At 43.8% G+C, this 27,971-nt stretch overlaps 1 protein-coding gene across 2 annotated transcripts; it reads left to right on the plus strand.

Moving 5' to 3' along the window:
* The first annotated feature begins 152 nt into the window (after nt 1-152).
* pias2 (protein inhibitor of activated STAT, 2) lies at nt 153-27,092 on the plus strand. 2 transcript variants are annotated; one of them, XR_011309582.1, is made up of 15 exons: nt 153-189; nt 2,039-2,214; nt 11,724-11,811; nt 11,897-11,947; nt 12,269-12,359; nt 12,438-12,572; nt 12,673-12,778; nt 14,857-14,930; nt 17,249-17,409; nt 18,987-19,120; nt 22,978-23,164; nt 23,354-23,490; nt 23,579-23,616; nt 24,488-26,976; nt 27,051-27,092. XR_011309582.1 is itself a non-coding variant. In XM_069683514.1 (14 exons), exons 2-14 carry the CDS (start codon nt 2,103-2,105, stop codon nt 24,701-24,703), a joined length of 1,530 nt encoding a protein of 509 aa, XP_069539615.1. In that variant the 5' UTR covers nt 153-189; nt 2,039-2,102; the 3' UTR covers nt 24,704-27,018. The 2 variants fall into 2 exon arrangements, 1 of the variants encoding a protein (XP_069539615.1); XM_069683514.1 differs by lacking the exon at nt 27,051-27,092 and having other exon boundaries at nt 24,488-27,018.
* The last annotated feature ends 879 nt before the right edge of the window (nt 27,093-27,971 follow it).

Raw genomic sequence — 27,971 nt, forward strand, 5'->3', positions numbered from 1 at the left:
TTTCCAAACGAGACTGAGTATTTGCGGATTTTGTATTTTGAAAAACTCCCATTTCTGAGAGTATGAAGTTATGGAGTCGTCCTACTCCACAGCATCACCGGAGCTAGAATGACCACGGCGTCACCCGGAAGTAGACTCGCTGGGCGGGATGACCGGAACAGCAAGATGGCGGGGAAAGAGGAGTTTCGGGTAGGCGAAAAGAAAAACACCGACTGTGACTTACTTCTGCTATTATTACGACATGAAAGGACAGTTGTTAGCGAGAAAACTATGCGATTTATGAGTGTTTAAGTTGAAAGTGCTTTGCCAGATATGTTTAGGCTGGATCGTTAATGTTTATGTAGCGTTAGTTAGCATCGATGCTAACAGTTTATCTCCTGCCAGCCGTTTACTAACAGGTCTGTTGTTAGCTCGCTGCTCTAACCTGAGCTGAAACCAAACTGAAGTGTAATGTTGTAATGACTGCTTACATTGTTTCAGTAAGTAGGCGTTTATTACTGTAATATTAATGACTATTAATGACTTCTGAATGAAATCGATGACATGCAGCTAACTATTTATACGACGATAGACAAACAACATCCCAAATATCTGTTTTCACTGAAATACACATAAAAAAAAAACAGGTCTAACATCAGCGTTTATTTTATCACGTGTAAACGTCTGATGAAGCTGAACATGTTTAATAAATATCTGTAGATAATCGATTAATGCCCTGCGTTGTTTGGTAATCAAACCTCGGTTCAGCTGATAAGTGGACCCCTCTTATTGTGGACTGACATTCATTGTGGCTACACACTGCTTCGAGCCAAAAAACCCACCTAATTACAGGTACATGTCAGGCAGGAAGCACTGTACTGTGCTCTCTGAGATGTTACAGAAATAACTGTACCTGCTCTTGTCTCCTCCAGCAGCTGGAGTTCTACACTTGATTTCTGTCAAGATTTATCCATCAAGTCTTTCACACCTGAAACGTGGTCGACTTCAACATTGGCTGGGGCTCTTCTGGCGATTATTTTATCATTAAAAACAACACTTTGAAGTGTTGACATTATCAGGGTACCAAAGACATATTGCAGTCACATGTTTTCAAGGTAGTCATACTTTGTGGAAAGATGTTTAAATCTAAGTACAGCCAGCTCGTTCAGTTTTTCTAAAGGATCAAGAGTCCCTCAGTGAAAAAATAAAAACCAGAATATGCACTGAGAGCATACACAGATAGATAGAAGATAAATAAGAGCTACTTAAACAATGTATTTATTTTAATAGCTGCAGATCAATTTGCTGACCGTCTATTCAGAAGATAATTGAAGTAATAATTTCTGCTGTATTAAAATAGAATAGAAGATCTGATAGATGTTATTGCACAATGTGTTACTGAAATTAGCCCTTAATCTCCTAAAACAAAAAAACCTTAGAGATGCTGAGCAAAGATGCACCTTTTTAAATCCACAGTCACCCCAAAGATAACCACATTTTAACAAGTCCACATATCTTTGTTCAGAACATGTGGGTTTTTAGGTGTTAAGATGTTAAAGGTGATTGATGGTTATCAGATCTACGGTTTGATTAGATGAACAGACATAATCTTCGTTGTTTCTTTTCTTCAATTGGAAGACAAAGTTAATATCATAAATCAATTCAGACTAATCCTGAGAACAAGCGTCTGATTCCCCTTTTCTACTGGAGATACAAGGTTTCTGTAGAGCACTCAAACAATGTCATCATCTCTTGTATTTTGTTGTGAAGGCCTGGATGTTTGCTTCTGTTGTTAATCTTCATTAGAATAATCGAGTGTCGGTGCTCAGCTCGTTCTCCTCGTCTTTCCCCAGGTTCCTGTTTCTTCAGTGGTATTCTGATATATTATGGGAACAGGTGTGAGAGTGTCTGAGCTTCAGGTGTAAACACACACTCCTGTGGACGGTGAATGTGCTGCAGAGTGTCTGCAGGAGAAGATCAGAGTCTGTCCAGGATCATAGACAGCACATAGTCACTGCTGTCCCCTGCTGTATCTGACCTCTGACCTCTCTGTATGCAGGAGTCAGTCCTGTAACGCACACCGCAGCCTGTTGACTGGTGAAACAACCGACACCAAACCCAGCATGAATCTCCAGCAGCCCGCCCCCCCCATCCCCCCTGTCCACCCCGACGTGCAGATGAAGCCCCTCCCCTTCTATGACGTGCTGGACGTCCTCATCAAACCTTCAAGTCTAGGTCTGTCTGTACTTTCTCTTTTTATGTGATTGACAACATTGAACCCTTAGACATGGATCTCAGCGTTGGGTTTAATAACATTCTGCTGAAAACCAAAATACCTGAATATCATGACAACACATCAGTTTTCAGACAGTATTTTTAATATCAGTTTTTAATTTAACAATAAAATATGTAATGTTTAATGATGTTAATGAAACATTGGCTGTTAAAAAGGATGCATTATGAAAAACATATCCATCCATCATCTTTACCGCTTATCCTGTTCAGGGTGACTATCACGGGCGAGAGGCGGGGTTACACCTGAACAGGCCGTCAGTAAATCACAGGGCTTGAAAAAAATATGATCCTGATAATTTAGTTTTATGTATTGATATCAGTATTCATCATTATATCTAATGTTGATAATGATTGACTCCTGAGGAAACCAGGCGGTTCTTTAGTTACTTAGAATTTAGTTTATTAACATGAAAAGTGACATAAAGTTGTCACAGTATGATGTAGTCACTACACAGTACTGTCACACATTTGTAAGGCTTTATTTCTCTTTTTTAATGTAAAGATGATTAAAAGCAGTTTCTTCAACACTCTGTGGTGTTGCTTCAGGGGCTGTAAGCTAAGCTGCTGCTAAAATTAGCCCTCTGAAAATTGTCCTCTTTGTAAATTGAGTTGAAACTTACTGTTTCTAAGAACGCATGCTAGGAATGTCTTATTTTCTGGCTGAAAGCTGAAAAGATTAAATGATTGTTGTTAGGGATGTAGCGATACCTCGCAATGCAGTTAATAATCGATACATATAATTGACGAGTCAAATCAATAAGATGAAGAAATCGCAATACAATTTTTTTAAACAGCAGAGGGCGCTGTCTGCTTTTGGCTTCTCTTGTTCGACGTCACTACGTCTTTTGCCTCTGCAGCTGAATAGAGCAATAATAATAATATAATAATAATACATTTTATTTATAAGCGCCTTTCAGGACACTCAAGGTCGCTGTACAAAAAACACAAACAAGAGTAAAAACACCAACAAGAGTAAAACAAACCAGATAAAATACATTAGGAGTGGGTGAGGGACAGTGCTTAGAGTTGGGGAGAGTAGGTGAGGCGGAACAGATGAGTTTTGAGATTCGACTTAAAGATGGGGAGGGTGGTGCAGTTTCGGAGGTCAGGTGGTAGAGAATTCCAGAGCTGGGGAGCAGAGCGGCTGAAAGCTCTGGCCCCAATGGTGCTGAGGCGGGCAGGGGGTACGGTGAGGTGGATGGAGGAGGAAGACCGGAGGGTGCGGGATGGAGTGACAATGTGCAGGAGGTCGGAGAGGTAGGGAGGGGCGAGGTTGTGAATAGATTTGAATGTATACAGAAGGATTTTGTAGGTGATCCGTTGGTTGATTGGGAGCCAGTGGAGTTGCTGTAGGATGGGGGTGATGTGGTGGGAAGAAGGTGTTCTGGTGATGATCCGAGCGGCAGAGTTCTGTACAAGCTGAAGTTTATGGAGGGCTTTCTGGGGGAGGCCGAAGAGAAGGGAGTTGCAGAAATCAAGGCGGGAGGTGACGAGGCTGTGGACAAGAATGGCAGAGATGTGGGGAGTGAGGGAGGGGCGAAGACAGTTGATATTACGTAAGTGGAAGTAAGCGGACCGGGTGACATTATTGATGTGTGATTGGAAGGATAGAGTACTGTCGAGGATGACACCCAGCCTCTTAACCTGAGGGGAGGGGGAAACAGAGGTGCTGTCTATGGAGAGTGAGAAACTGTCAACTTTAGATAGGGTGGATTTGGTGCCGATGAGAAGGATTTCGGTTTTATTCCTGTTTAATTTTAGAAAGTTTGAGGTGAACCAGGATTTTATTTCAGAAAGGCAGGAGGAGAGGGAAGGGGGTGGGAGTGTGGAATTCGGTTTGCAGGAGAGGTAGAGCTGGGTGTCATCCGCGAAGCAGTGGAAATGGATGTTAAATTTGCGGAGGATATGGCCAAGGGGGAGGAGGTAAGTGATGAAGAGGAGGGGCCCCAGGACAGAGCCCTGGGGCACACCTGTAGTGACTGGGGAGGGGACGGATGTGAAGGACTTGAGCTGAATGAACTGGGTGCGGCCTGTGAGGTAGGAGCGGAACCAGTGAAGGGGGGTGTGAGTGATGCCAATGGAGGAGAGTCTACTGAGGAGGATGGGGTGGGAGATAGTGTCGAAGGCTGCACTCAGGTCAAGGAGGATGAGGATGGAGAGTGAACCGGTGTCAGCTGCAGTGAGGAGATCGTTGGTGATTTTGATGAGGGCGGTTTCGGTGCTGTGACGGGGACGGAAACCAGATTGAAAAGGCTCGTAGAGGCTGTTGTGGGTGAGATGGGCGTGAAGTTGAAAAGAGACTATTTTTTCAAGGATTTTGGAGATGAAAGGTAAGTTGGAGATAGGGCGGACGTTATTGAAGTCGTTGGGATCTGAGCCAGGTTTTTTCAGAGAATTAATGAATAATGAATAATGCAGCCCTATAATATAATGATGTGCAGCCCTTTATCAGTGTATCAGAGTCTGTAGCTGTGTCCCTGTCCAGGGGCTGCATCCTGTTTTGTCTCCTGCATGAAAACTTTTGGCACGCGATGCTGCTGCTGCTGTCACACGCAATGTCGGCTATGTTACGCTGTCAGGGCTTTCCAGTTACTTGAGGCAGCTTTTCATTGAATGTATTTCCGTTATCAGCGAGACTCTGGCTGCTTCCCAAGTCTCTTAAATTGCATCCATGTTTCCTTCACTTGCGTCTTTCACTTGCGTCTTAGTCCCTCCCACCAGAGATGCATGGAGAGACTCGAGGAAACCAAGAGAGGAGAGAGGAAACGAGGGAATGTTTTTTAAGAGACATGAGACGTCCTTTCCGATGAAGCGTCACGTGCTGCGACGTCCGTTTGTGATGATCGCGTCAGCTGATCATCGCTGGATCAGCTGTCAGTCTGCTTTAACAGCTGTTTGTGTCTGTACACATGTGCTCTGTATTCATTCTAATGAAACACAAAGTAACAGTGTTTCCTCTCTGTAACCTGTTACCTGTGTAACAAACACCTGCACATGAAGAACAGGCTGCAGTCTGTGTTCCTGCTGCAGAGCCATATGGACATTTCCTACAGCACTGTGTGTTTATATTATTTGTTCATTATTTACATTTTTGATTACAGATAATCTGATCTGAATTAATTAATTAATCAGCCCAAATACTGTCGGTTCATGAACTATGAAAATGATTTATTGGGCTCAAAGTTTCAGGATAAATAGAAATCACGTCACACTGATCAAACCCGACCTCACTGATGATCACTCTCACACGTAGTGTTACCTGCTGACAGAGAGACTCTCCTGCTCCTTCTGAATTCATTCATTCATCTGTAATAAAAGTTAGCAGGGAAATAACTGATGAACTTATTTTTACTCAGATGTTGACTCAGAAAAAAAACCAAATCTGCAGTTATTCACTGCATTTTATATATTTAATTATATATCATTTCTAAACGATCACAGGTTGTCAGATACCAACTCATTATAGCGACGTTGTTTATAGTCGGTTTCGAGGCGCCCTGTAAGTGACAGAGTGCCTGTGGAGACACAGGCATGTGTCAGCGGAGCTGACGTGGAAGCCCCGGTGAGTTCGACTGCACGTCAACCGGAGCCCTGGTCGGTGGCATGTAGGGATAAACACCGTGCAAAGCTTCCCGCCCCTTTCTGTCCACCTCTGGACCTCCCGCTGGCCAACAGGTTCGGCATTCTGAGCATGCAGGACTTCCCTCCTCTGGTTGGACCCTCTCCTCAGCTTCCATTGCGGGTGGTTAAGTTCGCCTCCTCCTCCGCCCGTCGCAGGTTGCTAAAGGAGGCCGTGAGGAAGAGAAACTCCGGAGGACTCATCCATCCGAAGGCAGCAGGGGTCCCCTCTGCTAGGAAAGGAACCATCACTTCGCTGCAGAGGTCCCCTGTCACGACCAGCCAGCCACACCCTGCGGCTTCCCAATCCGAAGGCTCAGCATCCTTGGACATGGCGGTGGCTGGCTCACCACACTCGTCTGCCCGGCCACACACTGTGGGGGGTACACCGTCCTCACGTAGGTCCTCCCACTTGTCTCCTCTTCGTCCCCTTCTCCCCCCGACTACTTTGATAGTGGGGGACAGCATCACCAGGAACATTCGCTCTTTTAATGGCACTACACACTGTTTTCCTGGAGCCACAGTCCAGGGCATCCGGGAGAAACTGCCTGGGGTTCTTGCACTCACTTCCATCCAATAAAACGGGTGATAATCCATGTGGGCTGCAATGACACGAATCGTCAGCAATCCGAGTTGACAAAAAGGGATTTCAATGACCTTTTTAGCCTTTTAAAAAACTGTGGGAAGGCTGTTTTTATCAGTGGTCCCCTGCCAACGCTGTCCCGCGGGGATGAGCGTTTTATCAGGCTGCGCTATCTCAACACCTGGCTCCGGTTCGCCTGCGGAGCTCACAACTTTGTTTTTATGGACAACTTCAATCTGTTTTGGAGCCGTCCCTCCTTTTACAGGAATGACAACGTCCACCCTAACAGTCTGGGCAGCTCGATGTTAAGGGCTAACATGCAGTATGTTGTCCGATACACTCCACGTGATTGACTATTTACATTGCACACCCCTCTACCTGAGCCTCCTTCTTCTTCTCTGCCTGTAGTGGCTCCGTCCACAACACCAGCTGCTCACACTACCTTCACACTCACTAGCTCCTCCTACAGGTCCCAGTTACCTCTACCTCCCCCACCAGACATTTTTCCCATTCAAACCACTACAGGCAGACGTTTTCCCCGGGCACACAGACAGAGTGGTTTTAACAGAGACAATCTTGCATATGTAGACATTTCACCTCCCTGTGGTCATGAGCGTACGTTCAGCACGAACATTAACCTGGCCGTGCTGAACGTGCGCTCTCTTTTAAACAGAACTTTTATTATAAATGACCTGATTTTAGGCAGCAAGTTAGATGGGATTCTTTTAACAGAGACATAGCTTGGTACAGAGGCACCAGTTGGTCTCACCGAGGCTTGCCCACCAAATTTTAACTTTTTATTTTCTATCAGGGGAAGTAAGAGAGGAGGGGGAACTGCATCCATTTTTAAAAACACATTAATATCAAAGGAAGTTTCTTTTAACAGTTACTCGTCATTTGAGTATCACGCCTTTGTTTTTAGCAGTCCTCCTATTCTCTGCATCACTGTTTACAGACCACCCCATCACTCCACTTCTTTTACCAGTGAATTTTCAGAGCTTTTATCGATCTTACACACCACCTACAATAGAATTTTAATAACTGGCGATTTTAACTTACACGTCGACAACATCTCGGACCCACTGTCCAGAGAATTTTTAAACCTTTTAAATTGCATGGATTTTTACCAGCACGTGACACAGCCGACTCACAACAGAGGACACACCCTGGACCTGGTCATAACCTATGGCCTCTCCACTGGTGTGTCCTCTGTTGTTGACCTGGCTGTGTCCGACCACTACTGTGTGTATTTTAACATCGCCAGTTTTAACCACCAGGAGGCCCCGGTGAGAACAGTGAGGAAACGCTACCTAACTTCTGAGGTGGCTGCAAATTTTATCCAGATTTTACAGAACACTCCTGCTGAAATCTTACCTGCACCCTGTGATTTTAATGCTGACAATTTTAACAGGAAATTGAAATCAGCTCTGGACTCTGTGGCTCCACTTTTAACAAAAACAATAAAAACAAAACCTTTACCCCCGTGGAGAAATGAGGAAATTAAAAAATCAAAAAGACAATGCAGGAGTGCGGAGAGAAGGTGGAGAAAAAATAAACTCACGGTCCATTATCAGATATTTCGTGAACATCTCAAATCGTACAATAAAACAGTCAAACAGGCAAGAATATTCCATTTCTCAAAACTCATCACAGACAACAAAAATAACCCCAAATTTCTTTTCTCCACCTTCGATCTTTTAACCAACACCAATTTTAAAAAATCCTCAGAGTCACCAACAGACGCCCTCTGCGAGGACTTTGCAGACCACTTCAGAAGTAAAATCGACGACATCAGATCCAGACTTTTAGCACATCAGAATGTAACTTTTATCACACCTGGACATTCGCTTTTATCCGAGGAAACACTGGAGAGTTTTGTCCTGGTTGATGCAAGGACACTTGGTCGAGTTTTCTCCCAGGTAAACCCAACAACCTGCCTTTTAGATCCAATTCCCACATCACTTTTAAAGACATTTTATGGATTCTTCGAGGAACAGATTTTAAATATAGTAAATTGCTCTCTTCAGACGGGTGTCTTCCCCGCTGCCTTCAAAACGGCAGTAGTGAAGCCCCTTCTGAAGAAGAGTAATTTAGATCCCAACATTTTTAATAATTACCGACCTGTATCCAACTTACCGTTTTTAAGTAAAATTTTAGAAAAACTGGTTTTAAAGCAACTAAATGACTTTTTAAATAGAAACAATATTTTAGAGAAGCATCAATCTGGTTTTAGGATGAACTGCAGGATCGATTTTAAGGTTATTTTATTAGTTTTTAAGTGTCTTAATGGTCTTGCGCCATCTTATCTATCTGACCTGCTTTTATCATATCAACCCTCGCGGACCCTGAGGTCCTCCGGCACCGGCCTTTTAGTCATTCCTAAAATTAGAACAAAAACCCACGGTGAGGCAGCATTCAGTTACTGTGGCCCACACTTGTGGAACAGCCTGCCGGAGAGCATCAGGACCGCAGAGACTGTTGATGTTTTTAAAAAGAAGCTCAAGACTCACTTTTTCATCTTGGCTTTTAACTGATTTATCCTGTTCTTTTACTATTTTAATCTATTTTTAATATCTAATATTTTTATTGATTTATTCTTAATTCTTTTTGCACTTTATTGCTTTTATCTTATTTTTTCTATTTTTATCATTTTATTTCTTACATTTATCTCAGCTTATTGTCTTTTAGCCTTTTACTTTTTAGCTCCAGTGCTTCCTCATGGGAGCCCTCCACACTGGGAGTTGTGTCTGGTAGTGGCTGGGTTACTCTCAGAGGGAAGCATAGCCGCAAGACGAAGCACACGGTTCACCACCAACCACTTCACGTTTCGAACAAGTTTACCCCACTCAGCGACACACCCGCTTAGAAACCAACTCTGGTTATTGGCAGCTCCATAGTCAGAAACGTGAAGTTAGCGAAGCCAGCGGCCATAGTGAAATGTATTCCTGGGGCCAGAGCGGGCGACATCGAGTCCAATTTAAAACTGCTGACAAAGGATAATCGTAAATTTGATAAGATTGTAATTCATGTTGGCGTTAATGACTCCCGGTTACGTCAATCGGAAGTCACTAAAATTAATGTTGAGTCGGTGTGTGCATTTGCAAAGACGATGTTGGACTCCGTAGTTTTCTCTGGACCCCTGCCCAATCTGACGAGTGATGACATGTATAGCCGCATGTCATCATTCAACCGCTGGCTGTCGAGGTGGTGCCCAGCAAACGATGTGGGCTTCATAGATAACTGGCAGACATTCTGGGGAAAGCCTGGTCTTATCGGAAGAGACGGCATTCATCCCACTTTGGATGGTGCAGCTCTTTTGTCTCGTAATATGGCTAAGTTTGTTAGTCGTAAAACCTGACAAACCAGAGTTGAGACCAGGAGGCAGAGCTGTAGTCCTACACACTCCTCTGAGCTTCTCTGTGAGCAGTTTCCCAGCCACAATGTTAATGTTATAGAGACTGTGTCTGCCCCCCAACCCAGGCCTTTTGTTACAGTTAATTCAAACTCAAATAAAAAAGGAGTAAATTCTTTCTCTCTCTCTCTCCCTCTCTCTCTCTGTCATATTAATGCAGCTCATTAACTCTGTATCTTCTGGTCCCATTAACATTACTAACCACATATCTTCCCGGGAGTTCTTGTGCTCCCTTGTCTTGAAGGTTCCTGAGGATCGTTGCTGCAGACCACCTGCTGCTGTGGACCTGCTCGACTGCAACAACTACTAACATCAGCCTTCCCCATAGTATCATTATTGTTGCTGCTAATGCTAATAGTAGACCTGTTGACTTCAACTGTTACAATTACGATTACCTCAGCCTTTATCATTACTCTGCTTCTCTCGCTAATTTATTTATTTATTTATTTATTTAGCCAATCTTCACCCTAGTCTACCACTATTATTGGCATTGTAACCATAAGTATGTGTCTGTTGTTGTTCATGTAACAAGGACATATGTTGTTGTGGTAACAAGAACATATGTTGTTGTTGCTCTCTTTGCCTGTCTCTATCCTGCATCTCCTTCTATCCCATGTTCGGCCCATCCAGTCGAGGCAGATGGCTGTTCAACATGAGTCTGGTTCTGCTCGAGGTTTCTGCCTGTTAAAAGGAAGTTTTTCCTTGCCAATGTGCCGAATTGCTTAGTGCTACTCATGGTGGATTCATGTTGAGACCTGCTCTTTCTGTAAAGTGTCTCGAGATAACTCTGGTTATGATTTGGCGCTATACAAATAAAATTTGATTGATTAATTGATTGATTGATTGATTGATTGGTCTGCCCACGGGGACGTCGTCCTGGAGATCCCTCAGGCCCGGAGGACCGTGGGGCTCTGCACCTTGTGCGGAGTCTATCCCGGTCTGTCCGGGTAGGGGTGGTCTCTGTGGGTGGCACTCCCTGCAGGCGTAGACTGTGACCCCTCCCAGTGCAGATGGCTCCCAAAGGTGGCGTTTTCCTCACCTGTTCCTCAGTGTCCTGCCATGCCTCTTTACCATGTTTTATCCTGAGTGCATGCGTGTGTGTGGGTGGGTGTATGTGTGTGAGTGTGTATGTGCATCCATGTACATGTGTGTCTGTCTGTATCTGTGTGTGATAAAGTGTATGTGTGCCTCTGCGGGTGGGTCGGGAGGGGCAAGTTTCCAGTATTTGTATTATTGTGATATGTTTTTAATTCTAGTGATATGATTTTAATTTTTTTTTTTTTTTTGTGAAGCACTTTGTGTTGCATTCTTTTTGCATGAAAGGTGCTATATAAATACAGTTTGATTTGATTTGATTTGATTTGATTTAATCTGGAACTGATCGGCTGCAGGAGCGGTATTTGTCAACAGAGCTGTCAATCATCATTTTGACAGCATCAAATAACTAATTAAAAATAAACTTGTCAGAAAACACTGACATGCTAAGAACTAACTATAATGACAGAAACCATGTTTGAGAAAAATTTATCGGGCGTGTATTTTGATTTTATATTTTGACCCATGTCCCACCTGTTAACATGGAGGAGGCGGGCTTTATGACCTATACTGCAGCCAGTCAGCAGGGGGTGATAGAGAGGGTTTGGCTTCACTTCTAGGGAGCTGTCATGTCGGCCATCTTTTTATACAGTCTTTGGTACAGACAGTAATAAATATATATATATATTATCTGTATACTGTGTATAAACAGATATGGATTTGAAATCATACAAAACATTCTGTGCTATATGTTCTACATGGGGTTCATAAATCACACTGTGTCATCATGTGTGTATTCAGGAGCGAGTACAGCGCAGAGATACCACCAGGAGAAATATTTCATCTTTGCCCTGACACCACAGCAAGTTAGAGAAGTCTGCATATCCAGGTAAGACTTGTTTCAGTTATTTTAATGAGAGTTGAAAGAGCATACGAATGATGAACAAACTGTGTGAATCTGTGTGTGTTTACAGGGACTTTCTACCAGGCGGCAGGAGAGACTACATGGTTCAGATTCAGCTGAGGTGAGTCTTCTCTTCTGTGAATCACACACACACACACACACACACACACTGTATATAGATATACGTAGATATAGTGTATTGTATAACACGTCTTTATTTCTTAGTTTAAGTGAAACATTTGTTAAAGTCATATTCATCAACTTAATGATCAATGTTGCAGGGCTCCAGATCATTACATTAAAACATATTTCATTTATATATGAAATAAAACATTGCTCTACTATATAATAATATTATGAGTATTTACAGTTTTTCCTGTTGTATAGAAGTAAGCAGTCTGTTGTTATAGATTCATATTCAGTGCGTTTCTGTGTCGTCCAGGTTCTGCCTGTCAGAAACCAGCTGCCCTCAGGAGGATAATTACCCAAACAGTCTTTGTATAAAAGTCAATGGGAAGCTGTTTCCTTTGCCTGTAAGTGCCTCAGTCCTATTAAAAAAACATCCTAAGTACTCCATCGTAACGATGCTAATGAAAGTCTTCCTCCTGCAGGGTTACGCACCACCACCAAAAAACGGCGTGGAGCAGAAGAGGCCGGGTCGACCTCTGAACATCACCTCGCTGGTCCGTCTCTCCTCGGCTGTACCGAACCAGATCTCAGTCACATGGGCTCCTGAGATCGGAAAGGTGAGAATACACAGCTCGTAGAAATCATAAAGCATTTCCTCTGGACGCTATGTTTGGAAACTCTCACAGTGACCATCTGTCTGACCTCACTGTGTTTCAGACCTACTCCATGTCAGTGTACCTGGTGCGGCAGCTGACGTCTCCTCTGCTCCTGCAGAGGCTGAGAATGAAAGGCATCAGGAACCCTGACCACTCCAGAGCTCTGAGTAAGACACACAGTAACAGTATGGTGCAGTCACAGCAACAGTATGGTGCAGTCACAGCAACAGTAGGGTGTAGTCACAGTAACAGTAGGTTGTAGTCACAGTAACAGTATGGTGTAGTCACAGCAACAGTATGGTGCAGTCACAGTAACAGTATGGTGTAGTCACAGCAACAGTAGGGTCTAGTCACAATAACAGTATGGTGCAGTCACAGTAACAGTAGGGTGCAGTCACAGCAACAGTAGGGTGTAGTCACAGTAACAGTATGGTGCAGTCACAGCAAAAGTAGGGTGTAGTCACAGTAACAGTATGGTGCAGTCACAGTAACAGTAGGGTGCAGTCACAGCAACAGTAGGGTGTAGTCACAGTAACAGTATGGTGCAGTCACAGTAACAGTATGGTGTAGTCACAGCAACAGTATGGTGCAGTCACAGGAACAGTATGGTGCAGTCACAGCAACAGTAGGGTGTAGTCACAGTAACAGTATGGTATAGTCACAGCAACAGTAGGGTGTAGTCACAGTAACAGTATGGTGTAGTCACAGGAACAGTATGGTGCAGTCACAGCAACAGTAGGGTGTAGTCACAGTAACAGTATGGTGCAGTCACAGTTACAGTATGGTGCAGTCACAGCAACAGTAGGGTCTAGTCACAGGAACAGTATGGTGCAGTCACAGCAACAGTAGGGTGCAGTCACAGCAACAGTAGGGTGTAGTCACAGTAACAGTATGGTATAGTCACAGCAACAGTAGGGTGTAGTCACAGTAACAGTATGGTGCAGTCACAGTAACAGTATGGTGTAGTCACAGCAACAGTAGGGTGTAGTCACAGTAGCAGTATGGTGTAGTCACAGCAACAGTAGGGTGTAGTCACAGTAGCAGTATGGTGTAGTCACAGTAGCAGTATGGTGTAGTCACAGGAACAGTATGGTGCAGTCACAGCAACAGTATGGTGTAGTCACAGTAACAGTATGGTATAGTCACAGCAACAGTAGGGTCTAGTCACAGTAACAGTATGGTGCAGTCACAGTAACAGTAGGGTGCAGTCACAGCAACAGTATGGTATAGCCACAGTAACAGTATGGTGCAGTCACAGCAACAGTAGGGTGTAGTCACAGTAACAGTATGGTGCAGTCACAGCAACAGTATGGTGTAATCACAGTAACAATATGGTGTAGTCACAGCAACAGTATGGTGCAGTCACAGCAACAGTAGGGTGTAGTCACAGTAACAGTATGGTGCAGTCACAGCAACAGTAGGGTGTAGTCACAGTAACAGTATGGTGCAGTCACAGCAACAGTAGGGTGTAGTCACAGTAACAGTATGGTGTAGCCACAGTAACAGTATGATGTAATCACAGCAACAGTATGGTGCAGTCACAGTAACAGTAGGGTGTAGTCACAGTAACAGTAGGGTGTAGTCACAGGAACAGTATGGTGCAGTCACAGCAACAGTAGGGTGTAGTCACAGTAACAGTATGGTGCAGTCACAGTATGGTGTAGTAACAGGAACAGTATGGTGCAGTCACAGCAACAGTAGGGTGTACTCACAGTAACAGTATGGCGCAGTCACAGTAACAGTATGGTATAGTCACAGCAACAGTAGGGTCTAGTCACAGTAACAGTATGGTGCAGTCACAGTAACAGTATGGTGCAGTCACAGCAACAGTATGGTATAGCCACAGTAACAGTATGGTGCAGTCACAGCAACAGTAGGGTGTAGTCACAGTAACAGTATGGTGTAGTCACAGCAACAGTATGGTGCAGTCACAGCAACAGTAGGGTGTAGTCACAGTAACAGTATGGTGCAGTCACAGCAACAGTAGGGTGTAGTCACAGTAACAGTATGGTGCAGTCACAGCAACAGTAGGGTGTAGTCACAGTAACAGTATGGTGTAGCCACAGTAACAGTATGATGTAATCACAGCAACAGTATGGTGTAGGGTGTAGAAACAGTAGGGTGTAGTCACTCTAAGTTTGTTCTGTTAATAGAAGATTATGATTAAAGTTCCTCTTTACATATATTTTTTCATATATTTCACACCTTTAAATGCCTCTGTCCTCCTCTGTCTCTGTGTTTGCAGTTAAAGAGAAGCTGACAGCAGATCCAGACAGTGAGATCGCCACCACCAGCCTGAGAGTCTCTCTCATGTGTCCGGTAAGAAAACATCTGTGGAGTTATGTTTTAAATATTTGAATGATTGTTGAGAGAAGAGAACTGGGAGCTCTGTATTGTACTGTATTGTGTTGTATTGTGTATGGGTGGGTTTATCATCATGCATGACTCTCATTGTCTTCTCAAACATCCTTTGGGGCGCATTAGAGTCTCAAAGAATCAAATGTAAATGTCTCTCCACATTTACATTTAAAGGTATATTCAGTTGGATTTTTCCTTGCATTTTGTCAGCAAAACAATCAAACTGGGCCCCTCCTACTGGGCTCTTCGTCACCAGAAGCTCACTCTCACTGCAAGAACACGCCCACCCCGCTGAGCTAACGCTGACAGCATCCCGGTTACCGTTGTGCTAGCATGCTAACCGCCGGTTACCTTTGCGCTAGCATGCTAACTGCCGCTAAGCTTGTCCTACCCAGTTTGAGGCAGCTACCTGTCCAACAGAATGAAGGCCAACTCTGCCTCGCTCTTTCCAATAGATGTGATTGGTCATCGGCATCAGCAGATACCACTTCCAGTGATCGGTGATTGGCCGGAAAAATCCTGATCGGAGCACCCCTAATTTTTATCAAGCATCCGCTGCACTAATTAGTAAATGCTACTAGGCTTACATGCTAAAGCTAAGATCGTGAACATGGTAAACATTACACCTGAACATCAGCATGTTACTACTGTCACTGTGAGCAAGTGAGCATGTTGATGAGTTTAAAGAACTGATATTCTTAAAGGTATAATAAGCAGGATTTTTCCTCGCATTTTGTCAACAAACTGGACCCCTCCTCCTGAGCTCTTCGTCACCAGACGTTCACTCTCACTCTCGTGCAAAACAGATCCATCCTGCCGAGCTAATACCGGCAGCATCACGGTTACCGTTGCGCTAGTTTGCTAACCACCGGTTACCGTTGCACTAGCATGCTAACCGCCGGCTACCTTTGCGCTAGCATGCTAACTGCCGGTTAGCTTGTCCTACCCGGTTAGAGACACCAACCTGTCCAACAGAAGGAAGGCCAACTCTGCATCGCTCTTTCGCCATGTTCACCGGTCTGAATGGGGCCCAGCTGCTTATTTGAAACACTCCCACACTCACCTGTGCGCTGTGATTGGCTCAGGGAACCACAACAGCGCCCCTCCTGAAAACGTCCCGTGCAAAGCAAAACAACAGAATAGATGCAGAGGGAAGGGTCTCACAAGGGTCTGCACCAATGACTGTATATCTAGATGGACAAAACAGATGGCGTCTCCATCTGCTCCCATTGTACGAAATTGATGCCAAAATAGCCCCTGTGATAGGCGCCGCCATCTTGCGATGGTGACGTCATATGGAGCCAGAGACTGCGCAGTAGTGATCGGTGAGTGAAGCGGCCGTAGCCACTTCCGCTAACCCAAACACAAACAGCAAGAATCCTGCAAACCGACGTGTTTAACAGCAGAGCAGCTTCTCTGTGTTGGTCTGAGGTTAACGTTCACAGGTTTGGAAACTTCAACGACTGTAGTGATTGTTTTAGTTACGTTTCCACTTGAAGATCGTCCTCCGCTCTGCTCACCTGGAACTGATTGGCTGCAGGAGCCGAATTTGTCAACAGAGCTGTCAATCATCATTTTGACAGCATCAAATAACTAATTAAAAATAAACTTGTCAGAAAAATGAACACTTGGACGTAAATCACCATGATAATAACTAGCTATAATGACAGAAACCATGTTTGAGAAAAATCTATCGGGTGTGTATTTTGATTTTATAGTTTGACTCATGTCCCACCTGTTAACATGGAGGAGGCGGGCTTTATGACCTATACTGCAGCCAGTCAGCAGGGGGCGCCCGAAATGTTTTGGCTTCACTTTTAGGGAGCTGTCATGTCGTCCATCTTTTTATACAGTCTATGGTCTGCACACACACTCACAAACACACATGAACAGAGGCCCAGAAGTGATGATTTATATTATATTTGTTCTACATTTAATTTTTCTAGGAAAAAAATTGTACCTTTAAACTGAAGACCACTCACAGCTAACGCGACGCACCAACACACCAGATTCCATCTTTATTCTGTCATGACATCATCAGTGTGCTCATGTAGATGTGGTGTACTGACTTTTGATCCAGTTGCTTCTCACTTGTTGACCCTTTAATTGTTGTTCATTCATCATGTCTGTTTCATGTTTGTTCATTATTCCTGGAAAAAAAAAAAAAAACATAAAAAAAGTTGACAGACAGTCAACACACTGTGTGTGTGTGTGTGTGTGTGTGTGTGTGTGTGTGTGTGTGTGTGTGTGTGTGTGTGTGTGTGTTTTGTGTCCTGCAGCTGGGTAAGATGAGGCTGACGGTGCCATGCCGGGCGGTCACCTGCTCTCACCTGCAGTGTTTCGACGCGGCGCTCTACCTGCAGATGAATGAGAAGAAGCCCACCTGGATCTGTCCTGTGTGTGACAAGAAGGCAGCGTACGAGAGCCTCATCATCGACGGGTCAGTCACACTCATTCAAACACAGAAGGACCTGCTGAGGCAGAGGGACCTGTACATTAATGTCAGTCTAACAGTCTGTCATGACGGCAGCAGAAGGATCCCTGTGCCCCTGAGCTCCTCCTTGCAGCTCTGTGAACTCTGCTGACTGTCTCAGTCTGCCTGTACAGATCTTTCTCTGTAGTAAAGAGCAAAGATGCAGTCAGGTGAAGGCTTCACATTCTTATGTCAACTATTTAACGTAGTTCCCTGTATGAGAAAACCCATATCTTTTGTCTGGCTTGGACACTCTGCAGCTGTAACTTTAGCCATACAGCTGAGTGCCCCATCAGAGTGAGATGTCTTCTCTCCAGCTGATCACTTCCTGTCAGTGTCAACCTTCATATTATCATATCAGTCAGTTAAGCAGATTAGCTTTATAATTTGAAGCAGAGAGAGACCCAACATGAATCACCATGAGCAGCTCTTAGCAACATTCAGCACAGTGACAGAAAAACCTCCTTTAACAGGCAAAAACCTCGAGCAGAACCAGACTCATGTTGAACATCTGTGGAGAGAGGGAGGAGCAGGATAGAGACAGGCAGACAGAGCAACAACAACAACAACAACAACAACAACAACAACAACAGATAATACATACATGGTTACAATGTCAATAATAGTGGAACAAATGTGTAAAATCAGCCAGAATAGCATAGTCATAATGAACGGCTGATATTAATAGTTGTGGCAGTTGGAGTCGAGCAGGTTCACTGCATGACCTGGAAGTAACGAATGCATGGACTAGTTTTTCTGCATCGTGTTGAGACAAGATGTGTCTGATTTTTGTTGTGAAGATGAAAGAAGGCTGTCCTTGATATTTGTTTTATGTGGGAGATGAAGGACATATCCTGATCAAACAGAACTCCCAGATTCCAGAAGTGCTGGATGCCAGGCTGATGCCATCTAGGGCAGCTATATCATTAGAGAAAGAATCTCTGAGGTGTTTGGGGCCGAGCACAATAACTTCAGTTTTGTCTGAATTAAGTAGCAGAAAGTTGCTGCTCAGCACAAGTATTTGGATCAAGCCATTTGTAAAAAGAAAAAAGGTTTGCTGATTTTAAAAGGCTCCATGTTTTATTTATGTGTGTGTGTGAGGGAAATGTTAATTTAAATCAGACTCTGTAGTGTATATAACCACTATAAATGGGATGGGGACGGTCGTTCAGTTAAGAGGTTGTAAATCACGGTGAGAGCCTTGGCTCTGCAGGAGAGCACTGTCACATAATCCTGTTTAAATAAACACAAACCCAGAGCTTAATTTACAAATCATCACATTCAGGTTACACAGATTTAAGGAATATGAAGCATTTAAATAAAATCACATCTGACATGACAATTTGCAAATATAAACAGGTGCTGGCAGACTCATTTCTATTTCTCGAGTATTGAGGGTTTACACTGGAGGTGTTTAATGGCTGTGTCACGTGAACAGAATCAGTGGATCAAATTTGAGAGACCCACACACACATCTATCTGCTTGTAGTGTGTGTTCAGTTACTGTGAACTGGTGTCTGACTTGTGTTTTCTTCTTTGTTCAGTTTATTCTTGGAGATCCTGAACGACTGCTCAGACGTGGATGAGATCAAGTTCCAGGAGGACGGCACCTGGTGTCCCATGAGACCAAAGAAAGAGGCTGTGAAGGTCCCCTCTCAGTCCATCCCCAAAGTAGAGAGTGAGTACATCATGGTAATACCTGCAGTACTAAGATGTGTGTGTGTGTGTGTGTGTGTGTGTGTGTGTGTGTGTGTGTGTGTGTGTGTGTGTGTCGGGCTCCAGACTAACATTTTTCACCACCGTCCCAAAAAACAACTCAAAATGTTGTTTCTTTACTTTGTTCTTATGAGCTATAGTTGTTATAAAAAATGAATAATTATGTTTATTTAGCGGCATTCAAACAAATCTGAAAACTGCGAAAAACAGAATTATGAAACAATAAATAGGACACAGAATATAGTCAAAAGAACTAAAATACTGTGTCTCAGTTGTCTCGGTCACCCTGAATCAGCTGCTGCCACAGCACCTGGGAATCTAGGTGCCTGTAGTGACGGGACCCTTGAGGTCAAGCCACTCTCGCCTAGCTGCCTCCTCACATGTCTCAGGTATTGGATGGAAATGCTCCATGAAGGCATTCAGCTCAGTGGTGCCAAATGTTCAGATCTGTGGTGTCTTCTGGCCAGTTGGACAGGTCAAAGAGTGTTGATGTTGCCTTCATAACGCTGTTCTCCAAACTCTTGAAATGCTCTGACACACAAACTCACATAAGCTTTGTAGGAGCCATTCTTTTTGTATTTTTATGTATATTTGTTGCTCACACCACCTTGCCACAGGTGGCAGTGTAGGTAGGTGGTGGTAGATTCGCTTGAAAGGGCACAGGTGAAACAGCTGACAGTGACGCATGGATGAGGGGAAGACGCACGTTTTTACCGCTCGTCACACTGGTCGCTTGTCACGCTTGATCATCACCTCCAGTATCATTAAAAAGTAAGTTGCTGTTTGATTGATTGTTTAATCAATGGGTGATTACACCTCGGAACTTCTTTATTTTTGCATTCATTGATGGAAGCGCATCAAAAACATGGTCTCCCTCCCGCACCCAGCAGAGTAATTAAAACAGGTCACGATCGTCACAACAAGCTTGTTAATGACACGAAGCTTGAGGGTGTTGAAGGTGTCGTCATCAGCATTGGTCCTGCTGATCTGGACACCCTGCCAGGTACTTCCAACCCCAACCTCATCCATGAACTGGTGCAGCCTTGGGTCAGGGTTTGTCTACAATTAAAAAAGAATAAAAACACAAAGAACTGAATTGAATCACCAAAAAAATAACATAGCTGTGAAAATATTTAATATACTCTGAAATTATAAAATATTTAAATTAGTATTTGTGTAAATGACGAATAAGATTTTCCACCTGACATGTAGCATGGTATAATGCCAAATCTAAAACTGTTCTCACCTGCATGGCCACCAGACCCAGTGTTGTTGTCTGCTGCACAAGCTTTGCCCTCCCCTTCACACTTGCTCCCCTGCCATTAGGGTCACTGCCATGGTTCTCAAAGTGCCAAGATGGGCCTGTAGTTCCTCATCAAGGCCTCCAATGCGTAAGACATATGTGATAGCCAGCATGTACCTTGCCTGGCCTCACAACAGAGATCTCCATCTCCTTGCTGATCTCCTGAAGCTCCCGTGAGGCCTTTGCAGAGCAGGTGAAGTGTTTGTGGATGGCACATAGCATTTGCTTGATGTCTTTCAGCTGAGGAACCTGTTTGATACAGTCTAGAGCAGCTAGCTCCAGACTATGAGCCACACACCAGATTGGGACGGGGGATGGGCACAAACGCCGGAGTCTGGCGGTCCATTGTTCACACCCAACCTAACGGCAGGACCATCACATCCGAAGCCAACCAGACGTTTTTTCAGGTCCTCCTCTTCCACCCCAACCTTCAACAGTCCAGCCAGAATGGCATCCAAAATGCCCTGGCTATGGGCATGGTCCAGGGCAACAATCTGGACGAGCTGGTTCACTGGTTTGGCATTCTGGAGGTAGGTGCAGTAGATTAGCTCCTGGTCCTTCACTGATCGGTCGACTGAAGAGTCTTACATGATAGAAAAGAACCTGACTGATCACGACTTTTCCTGAAACTCCTCAGTGAAGCACAAACTGATGGCTGTGATGAACATGCGGCATGCCTGGTCATTGCTACATGTTGTTCCGAGGTCCAGGCCGTTTGTGTGATGGAGAGCCACCAGCTTGGGGGACAAGGGGAAGGCTGCCTCCTCTTTGGCAACAACGTAGGCTTTGTTGTAGAGTTTCACCATCTTTTCTGTTATTGCCATGTCCATTCTGTCAAGAGCTGACACTAGTGCTCCTCTTTCTGGGTGAACTCTTGCTTGTAGGGCTTCTTCAGCGGATTTGTGCATAGTCATGGCGGCATGCTCTTTGATGCTCCTCGCTCTTACTTTATATCCAGTTACCCCATGGAACAGGCTGGTCCCCATGGCCTGAGCTGGACAGCTTCTGCATGTTTTGCAGTACATTAGTTGTGCGGTTTAAATCATATTTAATTAATGAATAGCACTTTTTCCAAAATCCGAAAATAAATGGATCTGATTCGGTCATAAGGCTCCCAGGAGGAAAGATTTCACAAGAATCATTATGACTTATATTATTGCTAGCCCTAGAGAAAAAGCCATGAGATTTGCTTTCATGTCGCCTGTAATGTACAGGCTTTTTTCTAAGCTGTCACAGAGGTGAGATTTCAGCATCAAGCTCATCATTGGTGGTGGGGCTGTACTGAGCTGCGTTATATTCAGAGGTGTTCCTAATACTGTGGCCCCCTCATGTATGTAAATAGAGAGGACAAACAATTAGAGACACATCTCAATATAATTCAGTTCAGTACAACACCACCTTTAACTACGGCCTCTATGGAATTTACACACTTCAGACTCTCAACAAAACAAAAGTCAACACAAACTAAACTTCATAAAAGCAGAATCCATGGCAGTGCTGTTGCCACGATTCATCAGGCTCAAATTGTGAAAGAGTGTTTCAGAGAACATGAGACATCTTTTTCACACATGGATTGGCCACCACAGAGTCCAGATCTTCACGCCATTGAGCATCTTTGGGATGTGCTGGAGGAGACTTTATGCAGTGGCCCGATTCTCCCATCATCAATTCAAGATCTTGGCAAAAAATTAATGTAACTCTGGATGGAAATAAATGTAGTGACATTGCATAAGCTTATCAAAAGGATGCCACGGCGAATGCGTGTTGTAATCAAAGCTAAAGGCGGTTCAACAAAATATTCGAGTGTGTGACTTTTTATTTTGGCCAGGCAGTGAATGGGATTTCAATTTCCCAGTTTGGCAAGCAGCTGGCTAGCCTGTTTCAATCCAATGACCAATAAAAATATGTATTCATTTAAATTTGTCCTTACCTCAGCCTCTGCTGTGTGCGATACTGTGCCCTCTTGATTTAACCAGCACAACATATTTGCGAGCTCCTACCAGCAAGCTTTTTGTGAAGGTTTGTGTTTGTGAATGAGGCAATAGATGGACCATACCACAGGGACATTTCAGAATCTTCCAATTTTTTATAACGCTCACGCTGAGTAGCCAGGCCAGTGAAAGCAACTATAGTAACAGCATGAGAAGACACGCTCCGTTGTAGTTGCCGCTTGTAACAATAATCAAGGCCTGAGAGTATTATTTATTAGTTCAGTTTGTCATTTGCTATTACTAAGCAATAGTTGTAACATTACAGCCTACATACATAAAAACAAAAATCCCTTTAGTCCCGGAGGCATCCCAGGGAGTATATCTGTTTGTATACACATTTTGTGTGTGTGTGTGTGTGTGTGTGTGTGTGTGTGTGTGTGTGTGTGTGTGTGTGTGTGTGTGTGGGCGGGCGGGCTTGTGTGTCACAGCCAGGTTCATGTTTCCTTCTGTGTTTCGTCTCTGCTGAAATCATTAGGCTACATTTACAGTGAGACAGTTTCAGAGTAAGAGCCTTTCTGTCCTCAGCCTCGCCTCCTGTGCGTCAGTCTTCAGTCGTCCCTCATTCTGCTGAGCCCAGCTCCACCAAGAAGGCTGACGTGATCGACCTGACGCTGGAGAGCTCCTCCTCCTCAGACGATGAAGAGGACGCTGACCCCCCACTGAAGAAACGCTGCGTATACATCTCCAAGAGCGAGGAGATGCACGCCAAGGGGTGAGGGAGCCACAGGCACACCTGCAGTTCCACCTGTAGTCCCTGTAGAGTCATTGTCCACCATCCTGTCAGTGCTCTCTGCTCCTCTTACCATCCAGAGACACATTGTACAGTTAGAGCTTTAAATCTGCTGCACCTGCTGCCATCTTTACCTGCACCATGTGATCAGAGTATTCTGTGTCCTCTCAGAGTGTTGACCTATCAGCCCACTGTGCGCGTCCCCAATGTCCCAGCCCTGGATCCGTCCTATCTGACGTCCACGCTGGCTGACTATGCAGTCCCCTTCCACCCGTCCACGCTGGCCACCATCCCCACAGACATGCAGAGTGAGTCAGCTGATCTAATGACTGTAAACACCGTCTCTACCACTGTTTGGCGCTGTTACTCACCTGTTTCTCTGTCTCCTTCCTACAGGTCTGGATTTGTTCTCCTTAATTCAAGCAGATCCTCAGGTATGATTCTGTTACACCTGCACCACACATGATCTATGCACCATCTAACTGAAGCAACACACAGCAGGCTCGAACAGTTTAAAGTGCAGACACTGGGATGACCATGGGCAGCTGGAAATTAGTGCTTTGTCCATACAGAAACTGCGTGAACAGGGAAGTCTGGTGTTTTCACACCCTTTCTGTAGAGGAGTAAGATCCTTTTTAAAAAAAAATCAGAAATAAGAAACTCACTTTTCAAAGCCACCAGACTCCATTGACAAAAACAGCAATTTTGTCTCACTGAACACATGAGCTGCTGGTCTACTTCTGCCTGGATCTGTTGTTCTGTTTGTGTTATTGTATAAGTTATTGGAGTTTTAAATGGTTATTCAGTTCCAACACGATAATTGTGTCACAAAAAATAACAAACAAAGCTGTCGACAGAGGCAGCATCAGACCAGCAGCTCCTGTGTCCTGTGAGGTAAAATCAGTGTTTTTATCAATGGAGTCTGGTGTGTTTGCAGAGAGCGATGTAACATCTGTGGTTACAAAAATCATCTTCCTCTGTAATAAAAAGGTCTATCTCTGTAGGGATCCTTTCTGTCATGTTGTCAGACACTTAGAATAACAATCTGAGCCTGTCAGTTGAAACAACAAGAACTTTTAGTGGACGACCTTTGACCCATCAAACACTACAAACTTCAGAGAGACAGAATCAGGATTCTGATGATCAAATATAGAAAGAGAAGTTTGTAGAAACAGAACAGGTAACATTTGATAGGAGTTGTGTAGTTGCAGTTCAGACACACTTCAGGGTTGTAGAAGTTGTGGGTCCTTATAGAGGTTTGAGCTGATCCTGATCCTGATCCTGGTCTTGTCCCCCCCCCCCCAGCACTACAGGCCTCAGATGTTCCTGGACAACCTGACGAGCAGCATGCAGAGTGCAGCGAGCACCAGCTCCGCCCTCGTCTCCTCCTCCAGCGGACACTATGAGTCCAGCTCCCACGTTGCCCCCTCCCTGCACGAGACCCGGGTCATCACAGGGGGAGGGGGGGCAACAGGGGGAGGGACAGACAGCAGCATATCAGATATCATTTCACTAGACTAAACACAATGGACCTCCTAAGGACCGACTCCTGTGGACCTTTGAGTCTGGACTCCGAGTACAGGACGTGTGGATGCTCTCAGGTGATTCACCTGAGCACTGAGGCCTCCATCCTCCCTGCTGTGACAGGAGGACACATGGTTTATGGCTCATCGTCGCTGAGTTTGTACGTGTTCACTCTCATCATCAGCTGCTGTCTGACCCTCAGCTCTGAGTCAGGCTGGGAGCCCTCTACAGACATTACATGTACTAAACACAGCCTGGAGGACTGTAATCAGTGGTTACAGAATCACTGTGGGCTGACAGACTGCAAGACGTGTGTGTGGACGTGCAGACATGTTTTATACCCCCTCAGCTCTGTAGCTTTCCTCACAGGAAGAGAAGCATGTGGAATACTTTCCTCACCAGTGTTTGAACTATTTAAAACATTCAAGTCTTATTTTTACCAGTTTGTCTGCTTACACGTACCTGTCTGTCTGATGTGTGTCTGATGTCTCTCTGATGTAAGCTTAATCATCAGGAGAGTCACAACAATCACGTGGATGTTTCTGTTTGTATCTGCTGGCTCTCTGGAGCCAAACGCTGCCTTTACTCACACTGAAGGAAGCACAGAGTGCAGGTCAGAGCTTCTCATTGGCTGTCACAGCTGTCAGTCACTGCTCTGTTGCCGGGCAGGTTTCAGTCCACACCAACCTCTGATGTTTCTTTGTTATTTAGTCAAGCAATAATGTTTCAGCTACTTTTATAGGTTTTGATTAATCTTGTTAATGTAATTCAGACTCCTCCCGCGCACGGACTCCTCATCTCCCCTGTGTTTGTAAGAACAGGATTTAGTTTTGTTGGAACAAATCTGAACTTCAAGTTAAGATGATAATACATGTGATTTTGTTCAGAGAGATGTTTAAATGTCTGTGTGGTAGCTGCAGTCAGAATGCAGTTAACTTAGCTTGGCATAAAGAATGGAGGTGGGGGGGATAACTTGACTGTTCAAGAATACATCTACTGACCTGTAGAGGGTGCTATTAACATGTTGTCCACTCCTTACACAGACTGTTGTGTGGGTCTGGTCTTTATGCTAAGCTAGGCTAACAGTGTCCTGACTGTGTGTGGTGAGGATGGTGAGGATGATGATAGTGATGAGGATGATGATGATGTGGTTATGATGATGATGATGAGGATGATAATAGCGATGATGAGGATGATGGTGATGATAGTGATGATGAGGATTTTGATGGTGATGATGGTGGTGATGATGAGGATGATGGTTGTGGTGATGATGGTGAGGTGTGTTCAGTGTCACACCTTCAGTCTCTCTATAACGTAGAAACCACAAACAGGGCAGCTACTGTATCACACCTTCACACACAGGTCACTTCCTGTGTGACTCAGCCGTCAGAGCTCACACTCAGGGACACACACTCCACTGAGCCTGATGGACACACACACACACACACACACACACACACACACACACACACACACACACACAGCTGTATGGCGTGTTTTCCTCGTACATGATGATTATTAATGTGTCCTGTTTACACCTTGACATTCTGAAGATGCAGGTATGTTGAGGTTTATGTGAACGTGTTTTCAGGTTTCTGTCTCTGATTTGAGTTTCTACATTTAAAGGACTTTAAAACTTAGAATCATCGGGGCTTCAGTCAGACCAACAATTATTTATGTAATCTACTAATCTGCAGATTATTTTAGTCGATAACACGTCAGAACGTTGTGAAAACCTCATCACTGTTTCAGGTTTTTACAGTTTAAAATTCAAACTTGTTTAATTTTTAAAAAATGTAATTAAAAAAAAGCAGCAGGTGTTCACACGTTTGACACTGTGACTTTAAAACCATTAAAAAGATGAATTTATTATTAAATAGAATAAATGTGTTTGATCTCTGCGGCTCTAAACTGTCAGTTAAACATTTATTGCTCTTCTGTTTGTTGGAGACAGAAACCTGAAAACCTGATGAATAAACTTTAACTGATTCTCTGGCTGAAAACTTGTTTTTGTATTTTGGTGAATCTTTGTAAGTTTATCATAACAACATGGACTTCACCTACAGCACCTGTACAGGTGTGACAGAGAATCCATCAGAGGTGTGTAAGGACTGTTTCTCCACCTGCAGGCGTCTGTCTGTGAATCGGTGTCTGTCACTCTCCACACATCCTGGACTTCATGGAGACATCAGATGAATGTGCTCTCACTCCTTGCTGAGCGGCTCAGAGAAACACTCTTTGTTTCCTTCACACGACCTTCATTCAGATCGGTGCGTCTCTGTGACTCCGAGCGTTTCAATCCGTGTGGATGTTTTTTATCATTAAAGTCTCTTTTTTTATTCAGTTTAAAGAGTCGGATTCTTAAAGTGCCGGGACTGGAGGGTCAGACACATTCACCTGCAGATCATCAGCACCTGTCTCAAAAGGTCACATGATTGTTAACAGGTATGAATAGCCAATCAGAGAAGAGGATTTAATCGTCCTCTGCGTTTATTCTTCTTCTGTGGTTTTTTTCTGAAGCGCTTTATAATTTAATTTACCTAAACCTTAAAACTTTTAATTAGTTTACCTGGTGGTGAAGAGTATGGAACACAGAATAAATACATAAATAACTTTATAAATCCAATACAATTAACCATTATGTTAATACATTTAGGCATCACTTTAATATGCTTCATTATATTATTCTCCTCTGTTTTAATCCACATATACTGCCCCTCTGGTTGATTTATGAAGACAGCATGTGAAATAAAATATTACCGAAATAAATACATTTGGGGAACATTAAAAATCAAAAAGCATTTTACATTTAATTTAAAAAATAATAAAAATGTAATTTATAAAATAAATTTAAAAAACCTAAATAAAATTTTTTTTAAATATGAAAATTATTAAAAATTAGTTTTAATACAAAGTTAAAAAGATTAAAACTAAAATATCAGTTTCTCACAATTGATCAATGAATAATTAATTCCTTCATTCAGTGTTTTTGGTTAACGTGTTAACAATGAAAAATTGTCTTTTAGCTTCTGTCCTCCGTAGAAGAACTGACGCAGCAGCCATTAACCTCTCATGTATGGTGTGTGTTTATAACTGCTGTCACATGAACAGAGACAAACTCATGATCAGTATGAGAAGCACGTTTGGACCCCAGGGAGAATAGTTGTTACTGTGGTAATAACTAATGTTTACCCTAAATACACTGAACAAAAATATAAACGCAACACTTTTGTGTTTGCTCCCATTTTTCATGAGCTGAACTCAA

This window comes from Semicossyphus pulcher, unplaced genomic scaffold (genome assembly GCF_022749685.1).
Source record: "Semicossyphus pulcher isolate SPU_LCO1_2020_fin unplaced genomic scaffold, fSemPul1.0.p SCAF_6, whole genome shotgun sequence".
Taxonomy (NCBI): domain Eukaryota; kingdom Metazoa; phylum Chordata; class Actinopteri; order Labriformes; family Labridae; genus Semicossyphus; species Semicossyphus pulcher.